This window comes from Haplochromis burtoni, unplaced genomic scaffold, assembly GCF_018398535.1.
Source record: "Haplochromis burtoni strain Fernald_Lab_line unplaced genomic scaffold, NCSU_Asbu1 Contig_26, whole genome shotgun sequence".
Classification (NCBI taxonomy): Eukaryota; Metazoa; Chordata; class Actinopteri; order Cichliformes; family Cichlidae; genus Haplochromis; species Haplochromis burtoni.
The window spans coordinates 2,286,001-2,299,170 of record NW_024582387.1 but is presented as its reverse complement, the minus strand read 5'-3'; the positions used below and the strand labels follow the sequence as shown (position 1 = coordinate 2,299,170).

Here is a 13,170-nt window from a genome sequence, read left to right as displayed (position 1 = left end):
AAAAAGTACAAAAGAAGTGTTGTCCGTTCTTTGACAGGAAGCATTTGAGTTCACAGGGAGAAGAACATCAGACAGAAAAAGTCAGCAGTTATGTCCACCGTGGTCTGAAATATTTATTAAAAAGGCATAAAAATTAATGGGGAAACAGAGGGGTTGATGTGTGTGGAAGAAATAAAATCTGATCAAATGGGATAAGATTTTTTTGATCACTGAATCGAGCAACAGACTATTTATAGCACTGAGCATAAGGATAGAATTACATTAGGTTATGTGTACTGAAGATAAAACAAATGCTGTTATGAAAGCCACTTACTGTTTTTAAGGTTTTGCCTTACTCTGAAATGGGAACTGAAACTAGACTCATTTCTGGGAAGCTCTCCATCAACTTACTTTGAGTATGATGGGAGCTCCAGGTTTCTGCTCCAAAACACCCGAAAGGCTGAGGGGCTCCAGGTAAGGATTGGGGTAGTAGACAAAGCTTGTGTTGTTATAGGTGAGCAGAGCTTGGACATTGTTGAAGACAAATCCAAACTCATCCACATGTTTCACTGTCTCATGGTCTGTGGTGTACTCCACCTTCAGAGATGGAGCGAAGCAGCTGATGGTGGTTGTGTTCAGAACTTTGCACACCTGGAGAAGAATCAGATCAGGTTTTTTAAGTTACACCACATTATCCACAACCTGACAATGTAGTGAGTGTATTATGATATACAAGTTTTCTATCTTCCAGTAATTATTCATTTAACCTCAAAGGAAAATTAAGTACAGCAATTAATGAAGCACCACTTGTAGTTTTTATATATGTAGGAACCATTTTTGCTAAATAGATCTGAACAGATGTCTCACTTCGTGCCCAAATGTTATACTACTAATAACTATCCTGTTATTTCGAACATCCAGATGTTAGACCCTTTAAAATCCTATTCAACTTGCATATTAACAGAATCATATCTACTAGAATCTGTTTCATATTAAGCCAATCACTCGATTACGAGAGTGCAATTCTGTGGGCTTTTTCGCCCCTATACTTCTTCAAAGTCTCCTTTAAAAATGAGCTGTCCCTTTAAATTTCACCAGCTTGACACCAGTTTCTAGTTAGCTTTAGTCAGATCTAGTTTTGCACAGAAAGCTATTTGAAGTAAATTAAATGCTTTTGTGATTCTTAACATTTTCAAGTAATTCCAGTTATGTTTTCGAGATATGTGTGATAAAGATGCTGCCCTCATTAAATTCACCAGTGACCCTTTTCTAGCAGCCGTTTCGGGTTAAAGTTCAACTTTAATCCCTTCAGATCTCAGCTTTGCCAGTAACACTGTCGAACATGCAGCTTTAATTGACTGGCTGAAAATTTGGGCTGGCATCGTTAACACATCATTTAATTGGCTCTGGGCAAACTTCTCACATACAACATGTTCCACATAAAAACACCCTAATTTATCAAACACAAAAACTGAAGGTCCTTGTTTTCTCTTACATTCGTGCAAGCAAATAATGCCATCATTCTCTCTCTGGCATCTCTGCAATAGTTATCTTTTCTGCCAGGGTGCAGTCCTAAAGCAAATCCATGACTAGTAAGAAGTGGAAAACTTGCTCCCAAAGGACCCTGGTCTTTTGCCAACAGGGTCCCAACACTTTATAACAATCAATCACTTTGAGCGACCTGCCTGAGCAGTTCAGGCGAGCAGAATTAGCTCCATAAATCACCTCCAAAAGTGAGTTGTTCATCCATATCATTTTTTAAATCTTCTTTTGGAATGATCCTTTATGTAAACCTGTTCTCACTTCCTTTTTCCTCCCCAAACCTCTTCCTCTTCAATCACATTATAAAAATGATTATACTACAGCACTGAATCTGTCTAAACACAATCATAACAAATCACAGATTTAGAGTAAATTTATTGACGTATGCTTTTTAAAAACTAAATATAACTATAAATCAGCAGTTTTTACACTCACATTGACAGATTCATGTCCAGCATATTTGACTCTGACGCGTGGTTCCTGAACTACATCCAGATTGGTGCCAGTCACGGTCAGAGTGGTGTGTCCACTGTTTAGAAGAAAGAAATACATATTTATTGTTCAAACAAGCACATACGTGCACAATGCTCTCAAAGCAACCTGCTGAAATGCTGCTGCTTTTTCATCATGATTTAAATTAGAATGATAACCACAGAGACATCTGTGTTTTTAAACATTTCCCAGAAAACCTGCATTAATGCAGGCTTGAGGAGGAATAGCTGGGATGGTAGCTCAGGCTTTGTTATTGGACAGATCAAATGGAGAACCAGCTGGCTGCTATTTTATATTCATCCATAACTGCGAGACTGGCATAGCACGAATACAGGTGCTGCTTGTTTACATATCTGCGCTAGATGTGATTAAAATAAACAACACGCTCTAATCTCTGAATAACCTGAACTGCAGTGCGAGCTTAGAAAAATGTGGAAGTAGAAAGTCGGAAAAGTGAGACAAAGAGGTCAAAATACAGGAGAGGTGGAAAAATGCTTAAAAAACTGGTCGGTCAAGTCAGCCTGACAGAGTGCCAATCCTTCTCTTCTCACACTTCAAAGGCTACCTAAGCTTGTAGTGCCTCATAGTGGGAATGCAGATTCATGATGAGGGCTCTTGATTGCAGCTCCACAAAGCTCCTCCTGTCACTAGGCTGAGGGCCAGGGTGTCTCTCTGAAGTCTAATCTGCAGGGACGTAGTGCCGAGTAATCCCACCCTAACTCAAATTAAGTGCCATCTTTTATTTAGCAGAGTCCAGGTAGTGCACCCTTCAACTACGATACAAATGTTCACGTAGCAGGTTCATTATTGTAATATTAACTGCATAGAACTCATTCATGTAGAATCGTGAATATTTGAGTCAAAGATGGTTTGTTTGGGGGTTTTTTTCGACTATGATTGTTTATATAGATAACAATGTTGTGGCTAGTGACTTGATAATATCTCTGCAACCCTGACAGTATTGCCAAACTCTCAGATTTCCTAAGAGACTTTCTATGAAGAGCTGTATTATTAATCCCATTGTACCGAAACTGGCTTCAATTCACGGAGGAGTTGTTTGTGAGATAATCCTCAATATATAGGAGTAAATGGAGCTTAACACCTAAATTACCTGCTTCTTGACAAAGAAAGCCAATGCCACATTACTTTGGTCAGAAATGATTAGTTTTAACAAATAATGTAGGGTGCCCTGTTTCTTTGGGTATTAAAAGGGTAGCTGTTCTCTAGCTGTCTAAATTGTCCTCTACGCCCTGGTTAGAGGACTAAAGGACCACTACTCCTCCATTGCCAAAAGAAATGGGAGGACTAGGGCCAAGTGATGGGCCAAGAGGGATTGGGCTTTAGTCAATGAACACTGAAGCTTATCTGTGCAGTGCAGTCCTGGAACAACATCTGTATTTCATAATATTGTGTTGTTGTCTTGGACTTCTTTATGTTGAGAAGTGTTTTTATTTTTTATCCTTTCAGGTTACGTGCATGAGGGGGCCAGAACATTTGAAACGGCTCTCGGTATAAACCAGCACAAAACTATTACTGTTACCACGGTCCATATAATTAAATTAACACCTCTGTGACAGCATCAATAAAAACTGAACATTATAGCCTTCGTAAAAAGGAAACTTTATGGGAATTGTACCCATTTTTTGAGAAAAGTGAATCACACATAGTACAAGTTTTTCTGTGCCACTGACTTTACACATAGATTCACAACTTGTGTGTGGGTGTTGATTTAATCTAAATGAAGTATTGGATATTTATGACAGAAAACAGTTAAACATGAAGTGCATGAAGTCCTCTTTCACACATGCATCATCTGCAACACATTTTGCAACATGAAAACTGTCACTTGCAAGATGAGATCATTTGCACTTTTTAAATTGTGACACGTTCCTATGATTAGGCTAGTAACAGCGTTTATTCAGTACTTAATTTTTTTATGTTACCTGGTAATGCTCCACAGGGGCTCAATGCGCTGTACTGTGGGGTCTTCTATGTACTCAAAGGTCAGACTTCCAGGAACCTTGGCGCGGTCAACACTCAAACTGACTTGCACTGGCCCCGCTCCAGTCACCGATGGAGCAGAGAAGCACACAATCTCTGACTTGGTCCTCCTGGTGAGATTACCAAAGGAGAGATTTATTCATGCCTTTGATTGTGACTGCCCACTCAGTGCTGCAGTGGCAGACTTCACGTCACTATGAGCCATGCGCATTACGGTGAGAGGAGAGGATTCATTATAGTCTGTCCCATCTCTTCCTCGTTACAGACACATTAGGGATGGAACACTGTAATTAGAGGGTGCTCAAATTAATGGCTTCCTTGCCTCACCCACCTGACTGCTACAATGTGAGGCATTTTGAACTTTAAATAGATATCTATAAATACACAGAGAACAAAACTTACTACAGTGAGTTTCATCATCTCCTCACTAATTATCAAAGACTTTTAATTTAACGCACAGACACATAATTGTATCAAAGGTGTGCTTTTTTAAAAGAGTGACCTCATACAGTTTTTAATTGATATTAGTGAAGGCTAAATCTTTAATATTGTGCAGAGGCAATCTAAATTTAGTGCTTGTGAGTCAGGAATCATTTTTAATGTGAGATTAAGATGATGTCAAGGGGTTATATTACTCACCTGTATAGCTCACATGTCTGATTACCAAAGTACACATTAACGGTACTGCCAGCTCCTAGATTCTCCCCGACTACAGTGACCTTGGTGCCCCCAGATTCAGGTCCTCGGCCTGGAGTCAGTGCCAACATTGCAGGGGTCTTTGGAAGAAAAAGAAAATCATTCATGTTTCATTTAGCATACGTGCCAACGCAGAATACAATATGTCTTCTTAACTGTGTGATTCTGATAAACCCTGTTCTTCCAGCCTTGGCTCAGTAATTCTCTGTAGAACTAAAAAGTTAAGAGCAAAATTGTTATAAAAGGTAGACCAAGGTCTAATAATTTATTGACTATCAAGGCTATAATTATTTTAAAAACGAGTAATACTACACCACATGCTCAGCAACAGAGCCCTCTTTGGGATAAGGTGCAATAAACCAGAACATTGTTTTCATCAGCCACTAACAAAAATACCACAGTTGAAAAGTCATTCCTAATTATTTTTTAAACTGTCTTGTGCACAGTCTGTGCTGCACTTAAAATGCATTGAGAGTGTTATTCTCTTCCTTGCCAGTTGATGATTGCAGTTGCCTGAACCGATTGAACTGGTTAGCTTTTACCTACAATCATACAAACACTTCGCGTTTATTTTGGAAAAAGTGGACAAGTTACACGTGTTTCAGTGTCAGTGTTACCACAAAGGAGTAGAGCTGGGAAGACTGTGCTCGTAGCTCTGGTCTACATTCGCCAACACACAGCATAACTGGACCTGGAGTACTTCCTTCAGGAGCTGCAGCCATCTCACACACAATCCTTTCAAGACAAAAAAGTAAAAAAACAAAACATGTATGTGGGTGCACAAAAACACAGGCATCGTGCATAATAGTAATAGCAGCATCCAGGCATACACACAGAAGAATCACTGCACTGCATCACATTTGTTATGAAGTGCACTGCCGGAAGATGGCCGGTGTGATTGAGGTAGACTTTCATGGAAGTTGTGGGTCAATACAGAAGCCCATCTTTCTTCTGAATGGGAAACCTATAACAGCAGTATAACTCAAATGATAAACTACCCCCTCCCCATCTCCAGCACGATTGCCACCCACCATTACCTCCGGTTACCATGACAACATAGTGGATTCTTCAATAAATCAGTATTGCCTGTCAGGTCAATAAGATAAAGTACGCCATGAATAAGTCATTATAGCAACTGACCCCACGCTGAAATTAATGGTAGTAACAGCTGTAATGCCATGTTTTAAAGCACTGTTTGTGCCAAATGAATGGCCCTGCCAAATGCACAGCTCTGCACAAGAAACTTGTCCTGCGATACAATAAGAGCACCCAATGAATCGTCCCTGCCCAGCCCTTCTATTCATACATCACGTGAGTTTTCCAATTTTCTGCTGGCATGTTTTTTTCCCTTTTTTTACCCCCCCTTCTTTAGAAGGATATAAATAAAGTCCCTGCAGCCTGAGCCCAATTGCATTACATGGCTGTGAGAGAAACACATGGCTAACAGATTGTCCCTCCAGTCAGCGACATGCAACGCATTTCAATTACAGCTGTGCCGACAGCCTTATAACGACAATGACACAAAGACTGTCTCTTCCTTTGGCTCTGACTGCACCAGAGCAATACAAAGACCCATGCACAATCCTACAACCTGATGAGGCATCACAGAGTATCCAGCTTATTCAGAATGTGCTAGTGTCTTTATGGGGAAAAAAAATATGTAGAAAGAAGGAGATAGGGAGAGTGCACGCATTTATTTAATAGTACTATATCAATACTATTTATTAGTACTGGAGGGGAGGAGTTTCTCTTACTGTTCTGCAGTGATGTATCCCTCCTCCTGTGGTGTGCACTGCACTCCTGCCACTTCCACGTTACCAACCAGCTCAGAGAAGGATAGACCAAGGTTCAAGCCCTGGATTGTCACCAGGGTGCCCCCTTCCAAAGGTCCAGCAACTGGGTTCACCTACATAGAAGAGAGGAATTAAATAAATTAAATAAATATTATAAAGCTTTATTCTTGGACATATTTTTTGAATAATTCTTGTATATTTCTTTCCACATAAATAATGTGCACTTCCATACTGGAAAAAAAAGATGCTATAAAGAGAGTTAAACTTGGCCAAACCCAAAAGAATTTCAATTATCATAAAATGCAAACACTTTAAGTTCTTACTAAAAATTTGGCTTTGAGCACTGCCTTAAAATATAGGCTTTTGACTATTTTGATCAAGAAATATTGTCCTATAATATGTGGAATAGTAGAATCACACTTTAAAAACTTAAAACTGGATCTGTGTAGCCTTTCTTTATTCTTGGGAAGCAAATATTAAGTAAATATACCATAAGTCTGTGTGTGAAATGCTCAGCTTTCATAGCAACTGGGTCTCTTCAGAAAACCTTGAAATCCACCATAATTCCAAGCAAACTTTAATGAATAATGCAGTGAATAACAAAGCCTTGAGAAAACCTATTCACAGCCCTTTCCAGTGTCAAGTTAACCATCCCAGCAGGAAACCTTTGGACCTACAGAACAGAACAGGAGCAATGCCGGAGCAACACTCCCTCCACTCCCAAGCAGCGCTCAGTAGTTGATTCATTCGGCTGCAGCTCCTTCAAAAACCCCAATAATGTGACAGGAACATCAAAGGCTCCCGGCTCTTTGAAGTGGAAGAGCCTTGCATCTCTGTGCCTGACCCACTGCGCCTCATTCAAGAGAATGAACAGGAGTTTGTGACATAAAAGATCCATCATCACTTTCTAAACAGACTGAATACGTTTAGCTGTCAAGCACTTAGGGTATTCAGCTGGTGTGGAACAAAATGTAAGATAGGCTCAGGTAAACAAGCACTTGGAAGAAAAACTGGAAGTTGGCCACAGAGAAAATTAGAGTTATTTATTGATATGTACAGTATGAACTACTTGTATTTGTTAAAAAGATGTCTGGCATGTGGTTTTCGGATAGTATTATGTACAGATAAAAGATGTGATTTCGGAAAGTAACTTCTCAAAATCTTCGAACAGAGTTAGACTTTTTTTGTCGCTCTAAGGTCTATCAACCTGTTTCTCTATGTCTCGCTTGCTGTAATGGCAAATAGAAGCAAAATCAGGTATTTTATTCACTATAATAACCTGGTTCAACTCAGTTTCTCTGACAGACCTGTTTTCAAACATGATAGTGATGGAGTTATTTTAATGCAATGAGTTCTTTTCTCTCTTTCCTTTGAATTTTAAAAAGAAATTAAATGGAACATTTACTTATAAATTGCTGGATCTTAGCACACAACTACTACAAATTTGTACCCAGATCCCAGAAACCACTTCTAAACTAACGTCCTTCTTAGCTAACCACTTAATTAACTACTTAGCTGTGTTTGCATTATTTGAATTCACCATATGCTTAAACTTGATGGCTCAATAGGATGACTCAGCAACAGACAACCCAAGTGCACTAATGAGCCACAGACCTCCGTAATGCGTGGGTTGGTGCATTTGACATTCCTGGCAGAAAGATCCAGCCAGCGGCTAGCGTAAGGGGAAATGGGAGGACAGTGCTGCTTCATGGTGCACCGGCCCTCACCGCTACACCAGCCACACTGGAACTTCCTCTCTGCCCGCAGACACATGCCACAGCTGTCCCGTAGGGCACTGCATTTGTAGAGATGCACTGTAGGATAACAGAGACAACAGTGTAACAATACTGTAATATATGAAAACCTATAAAATATACTGTACACGCACCAAAATTTAGACCAGCAGGGAGTGCAATTTGGTAAACTAAAAAATTTTATGAAATAACAAAAGAGAACACAAACTCAAACAGTTGGTTTTCACTGTCATCGCCACAAATAACTGCAAAGTCATCATGTGTATTCAATAAAAATAATTTAATAAGGCATGTTTATGCACATGGCCTATTTCAAGGATTAAGAAAAAGATCATGAGTAATCCAATAAACCCGTCTTTGAAGTTTGCCTTTTACATCCTTTCCAGTAAGTAACCTTTATTTATACCCATGTAAATGAACTTCCTTAAATAACAGCAAGGCCTGTTAAAATTCATGGCATGCATATATTTTGGTCAATGGGGATGTATTTAATGTACCACCCACCATGACAGCTGACAAGCACCTTTCCGTGCAGGATGATGGACAAGAAACCAAAAGCGGCAGTAAGAGCCAAGCTGAGCAAATATGAAAAATCATCCTTCACCCCTTCAGGTGTACAAGTGATTGGGTGCTCTTTGATAACACTCCCTGCTATTGTGAACTTTCTCTCAAGGCCCTTCAGGAGCCTTCAAGTGCTTTCTATGACCCATCTATACCCTGTAGATTGAGTGTTTTACACTTCTCTGGTATGGCAGTGATAGATGACAGAGGCACCTTTAATCTTCTCTGGATTGTCAATGATGAAATTGCCGTTCCATACAATGGAGAGGTCCACTGCCAGGTCACTGATCTTCACACCCTCGTACATGTACTGAAAAGCAGAAACCAAAAGTAAGAGAGTGTTCAGAATAGGGGGGAGAGGGGAATTCAAAGGGAGACAGGGCACAGAGTATAAAAAAGATGGAGAGAGACAGAGTAGGGAAAATGAGGGGATGAAAGGGCAGCAGCGAGACAATGCTTTTAACCATCTGTCATTTCTGCCATGGTTGTCTGCTCCTCTACTCTTTGACATGTAGGGACGCAAACCCAGGCTGGGGTGGCCGATCATCCACATCTGAAGAAAAATGGCCTTTTCATTCATTGTCACAGAGTGCCAAGGTGTGCTTTTCCATTGAAATTTAGCCTGTGATTTGTATTGTGTAAAAAATTGGGCAAGAAATATCCTGTGCTCCTCCATAACTTATGCCGTTCAAACTGAGATACGGTTTTGAGATACAGTCGTATAGTTGTGGTGTATTTCGTTTTTAACCATGCAACAATTTTCCCTTCTCTCCTTCGTTACTTCCCTGTTACTCCCCTTCTTTCTCTTACATGCTTTTCACAATTCCTTATCACTTTCCCTTTCCTCTACTTTTGCCTCGGTGTGCTTGACACTTCAGGCGGTATTCACTGATGCTGATATACCCTATGTACCTTGCCTACACAGCATCCAAGCCGTCTGCCTCATTTGACAGCTGTGAGACTCCCGCTGGGAGTGTTTGAGGTCATACCGAGCTGTTCTGGCACTGCACACTGGTGCTGTTGAAGCGGAGCGCCGTGACACGGTGGCTGACACCCTGCACATTCACCACACACTCATAGCCCCGCTGGCCCGACTGTGGCTGAGGAAGGTTCCGGGCCCTCAGGGTAATGGGTCGAACCTCACCAGCCGGAATGAGAATTTCTCCAGAGTTAAGAAGCTGAGGACATGCCTGTGAAAGGAACATACGAAGAACTGCAATTTTACTTTTTACAGTAAATACGTATCAACTGCCTCAATATTAAACAGGTAGCATTTATGATATTTTCAAAGTTAGCTTCCTTATGACAGATTGAGCTGTGTATCTAAAACGCACACATTATAGTTTCTGTACACTAGTCTATGTTGGTTTGCATGTACATCTATTTGTTTTGTTGTATGTAGCCTAATATGACATAATCCATATGAATCTGTAATATGACTCAGGGATTAGTGGGGCAAAGAAATCACTAATCCAAATAGACTTTGCATTCACATGGTGCATCATTTTTCTACAGTAAAGTTGATTGATATGTAGGAACTCACTACCTCTTCAGCTATATCAGCTAGACTCTATTCCAGAGTTCAAATCTCACCTGTTTACGTTCACATATCAAGTACAACCCTGTTTTCTACTCTATTAAGCATTTAATTATCTATATTATTACTAGGAATTGTATGGACAGGTGGCTCTTTGCTGAAATATTTTCACAACATATTGACGAACTGCCATTAAACTGCTGCATGATTAGTAAGGATAACACAGTCTTTGGTAAACCTCTGAGTTTTCTTCTAATATCACTAGTAGTACACAGTTTCCTCTAATCAGCTAAAATATATAACATCCTCCAGGATGGATTGGCAAAAATATTTGTATACATATTTATACTAAAGTTCCTGAAAGACCAATTATCATGACACAAAAATGATTCAAAGTATTCATTATGAAAAAAAAAGTATTCACAATTTTTTTAATTCTGTCATCTACAGCTTTTGTATGCTTTTAATGTGAATAGCACTTTGGTTTATGACTAAACACTTGGAAAACTAATGAAATTCTCTTTAGTTGCTAATGTGCTTAGTGCTGACCGTTAATATGCAAAAAAAACTAAGTGGAAGATGATATTTGCTAAAATGAGCATGTTAGGGTGCTGATCGAACCATCCTTCTCCCCATATGGCTTTGCAAGGCCACTGGTGTGGCTGTAAGGTTTTTATCCTAATGATTCTTTGCAGAGAATGTGTTTTTGTTTACTTGGATTTCTACCTTTTAAGGCATATATCATCAGAAAAATTGTGTTCCTGAAAGCAAGACTTCAATCTGCTCTAGTATTTCTATGAAAGTACCTCTGAGGCGTTGACTCTGCCCTCCTGGAAAGAACAGCTGCTTGGGTCGTGCGTGCACAGGTTGCGGTATTTACACCAGTGACAGCGAAAAGTGCTGTTTACACAGGACAGACACCTGCAGGACAAAATGAACACATTATGACAGACTGTTCACTAAGTGTGCCATGCAACACTACCGCATTTACACAGATTGTAAACCCTGCCCATCATCTGCATGTTCCCTTTCTCAGACTTCTTAAAGGACTGCAGACGGGAGACTAATGAAGGATTGTGCTGAATTTATCTTGACACTCTCTTTTATGAAGATGTCCTCAGGCAGCATGAATGTGTTTTGTTTTGTTTTTTTGTTTGTGCGTAACAAAGCATTACCTTCAGCTTGAAATATTGGTAGGAGAGAAACCGTTCACATGTCACTGTTAGTTAAAGCATAAACAGTCATTCTAGGAATATAAAAAATGATGTACACTAGTATCAGTGTCCTTAATACATCTAAATTTGACTACTACAGCTTTTCATTTTATTATGTTGTTTGCAGTTAACAGTATGCCAATCTTCTCAGGATTGTGTACAAAATCAGAATGGAAATAACCAAATGTTTCATGGGTAGAATTGTGCAACAGCTCTGGCTTGGATTCAGTCACCTACAACAAGCGGTCAGTTGTGGATTAAGGTTGTGGAATCTATCCAACGAGATTTAATCACATTTTGGTCAACAAACATGGAAGCAGTGCTAATACAGCAGAGATGAACGATACACAGCTGTTCATAAACCAATAAAGCAATTGTGAAGATTCTGATTAGGGTCTATCCTCTTTTCCTGTTGGGGAGGTTGTTGACTTTCCTGCCTCTAATTAAGTTCTACCAGAGTGTAGGAAGAGGATCCATGCATTATCACAGTCTGTTAATCCTAAATTGTCCTGCTGAATGAGATGCAGCCATGAGAAAACTATAAAAACACTAGTAGAGCTCCAACACTGCAGCTCATAGTGAGTTACAAATGCCAATAAATGTAGAGCAGCTTCATTAAAATTTGATATTAATTAGCTGCCCAGGGCCAGTATGGACATAAAAATGTGTGCTTGTGGGTGCATGTGTTAGAATGAAATTCGGGGGGTTGCGCATTAATAGAGCTGGACTGGCAGGGTGCTGCAAACACTGGATAATTAATTATGGAGGGTGATGTGGTGGTGAGGTGATGGTGGTAGCGGAGGTAGAGGGGGAGAAAGAGGTGCTGGGTTAGGAGTGTGTTTGGTCTGAAATATTAATCACAGGAGTATACAGGGTCACCCTGCAGCTAATGGAGGCCGTACTGGGGTGGGGCGGATGTGATGAGCTTCCAACTGTTTTCTTCTAATGGCTTAATATGGTTATATTGCAGCGTTTATGTCACAGTCAAAGAGCATTGTGAATAAGTGGCATGTGGGCTAATTTTCTGGGTTTACTATAAATACTCCATCAGTCAAATGTTTCTTCCCAAAGTGGATACAGAGGCTAGCTTTTGTCACTCATGGCTGGGTGTAATTCAACGTTCAGTTAAGTGAAGCCTATGTTTAAGCACATCAATTAAAACCTCAAAAAAAAAAGCATGTGTTGGCTCATGATGTGTGACTCACTTGAAGTAGATTTTTTAAAAAGCACACGTTGTATGTTTAAGTTCTTTAAAGTAAATAATTAAATTTTCCTTATTTGGAGTTTTGTTAATGTTGCTGTGAAAACTTATAAAGTGTTTGCTAACTTCTTTTAAAGCTGACAAATGCTGCTAATTGGCTTTCATCCTAATAAGATCCACATTTGTAGCAGTGCTTGCAATTGTTATTCACAAAGAAAGACTCTTGTCATATTTTACTGTTATGATAAATACAGCAGACATTTGCATAATGGCTCAAAGTCAAAACTGCGTCCCTGCCCAGTTAGTAGGCTTATATTGGATGACATTTAAATAATGTACTTTTAAATTATTTTACTTACCCTCAAGCATCAGAGCAAGGCTAAAAATATAAAATATCTTA

General features: G+C 39.6%; 1 protein-coding gene across 1 annotated transcript in view; it reads right to left on the bottom strand.

The window, feature by feature from the left end:
* Positions 1 to 13,170, bottom strand: part of LOC102304529 (plexin-A2) — an 82,648-nt gene that overhangs the window by 18,431 nt on the left and 51,047 nt on the right. The window contains exons 9-18 of the mRNA XM_005917899.3: positions 11,162 to 11,276; positions 9,808 to 10,008; positions 9,032 to 9,128; positions 8,118 to 8,317; positions 6,465 to 6,616; positions 5,328 to 5,445; positions 4,654 to 4,790; positions 3,957 to 4,124; positions 1,957 to 2,050; positions 391 to 630 (exon numbers count right to left, since the gene is read on the bottom strand). Coding sequence (XP_005917961.1) covers positions 391 to 630; positions 1,957 to 2,050; positions 3,957 to 4,124; positions 4,654 to 4,790; positions 5,328 to 5,445; positions 6,465 to 6,616; positions 8,118 to 8,317; positions 9,032 to 9,128; positions 9,808 to 10,008; positions 11,162 to 11,276 — 1,522 coding nt within the window. The remainder of the gene's footprint in view (positions 1 to 390; positions 631 to 1,956; positions 2,051 to 3,956; positions 4,125 to 4,653; positions 4,791 to 5,327; positions 5,446 to 6,464; positions 6,617 to 8,117; positions 8,318 to 9,031; positions 9,129 to 9,807; positions 10,009 to 11,161; positions 11,277 to 13,170) is intronic.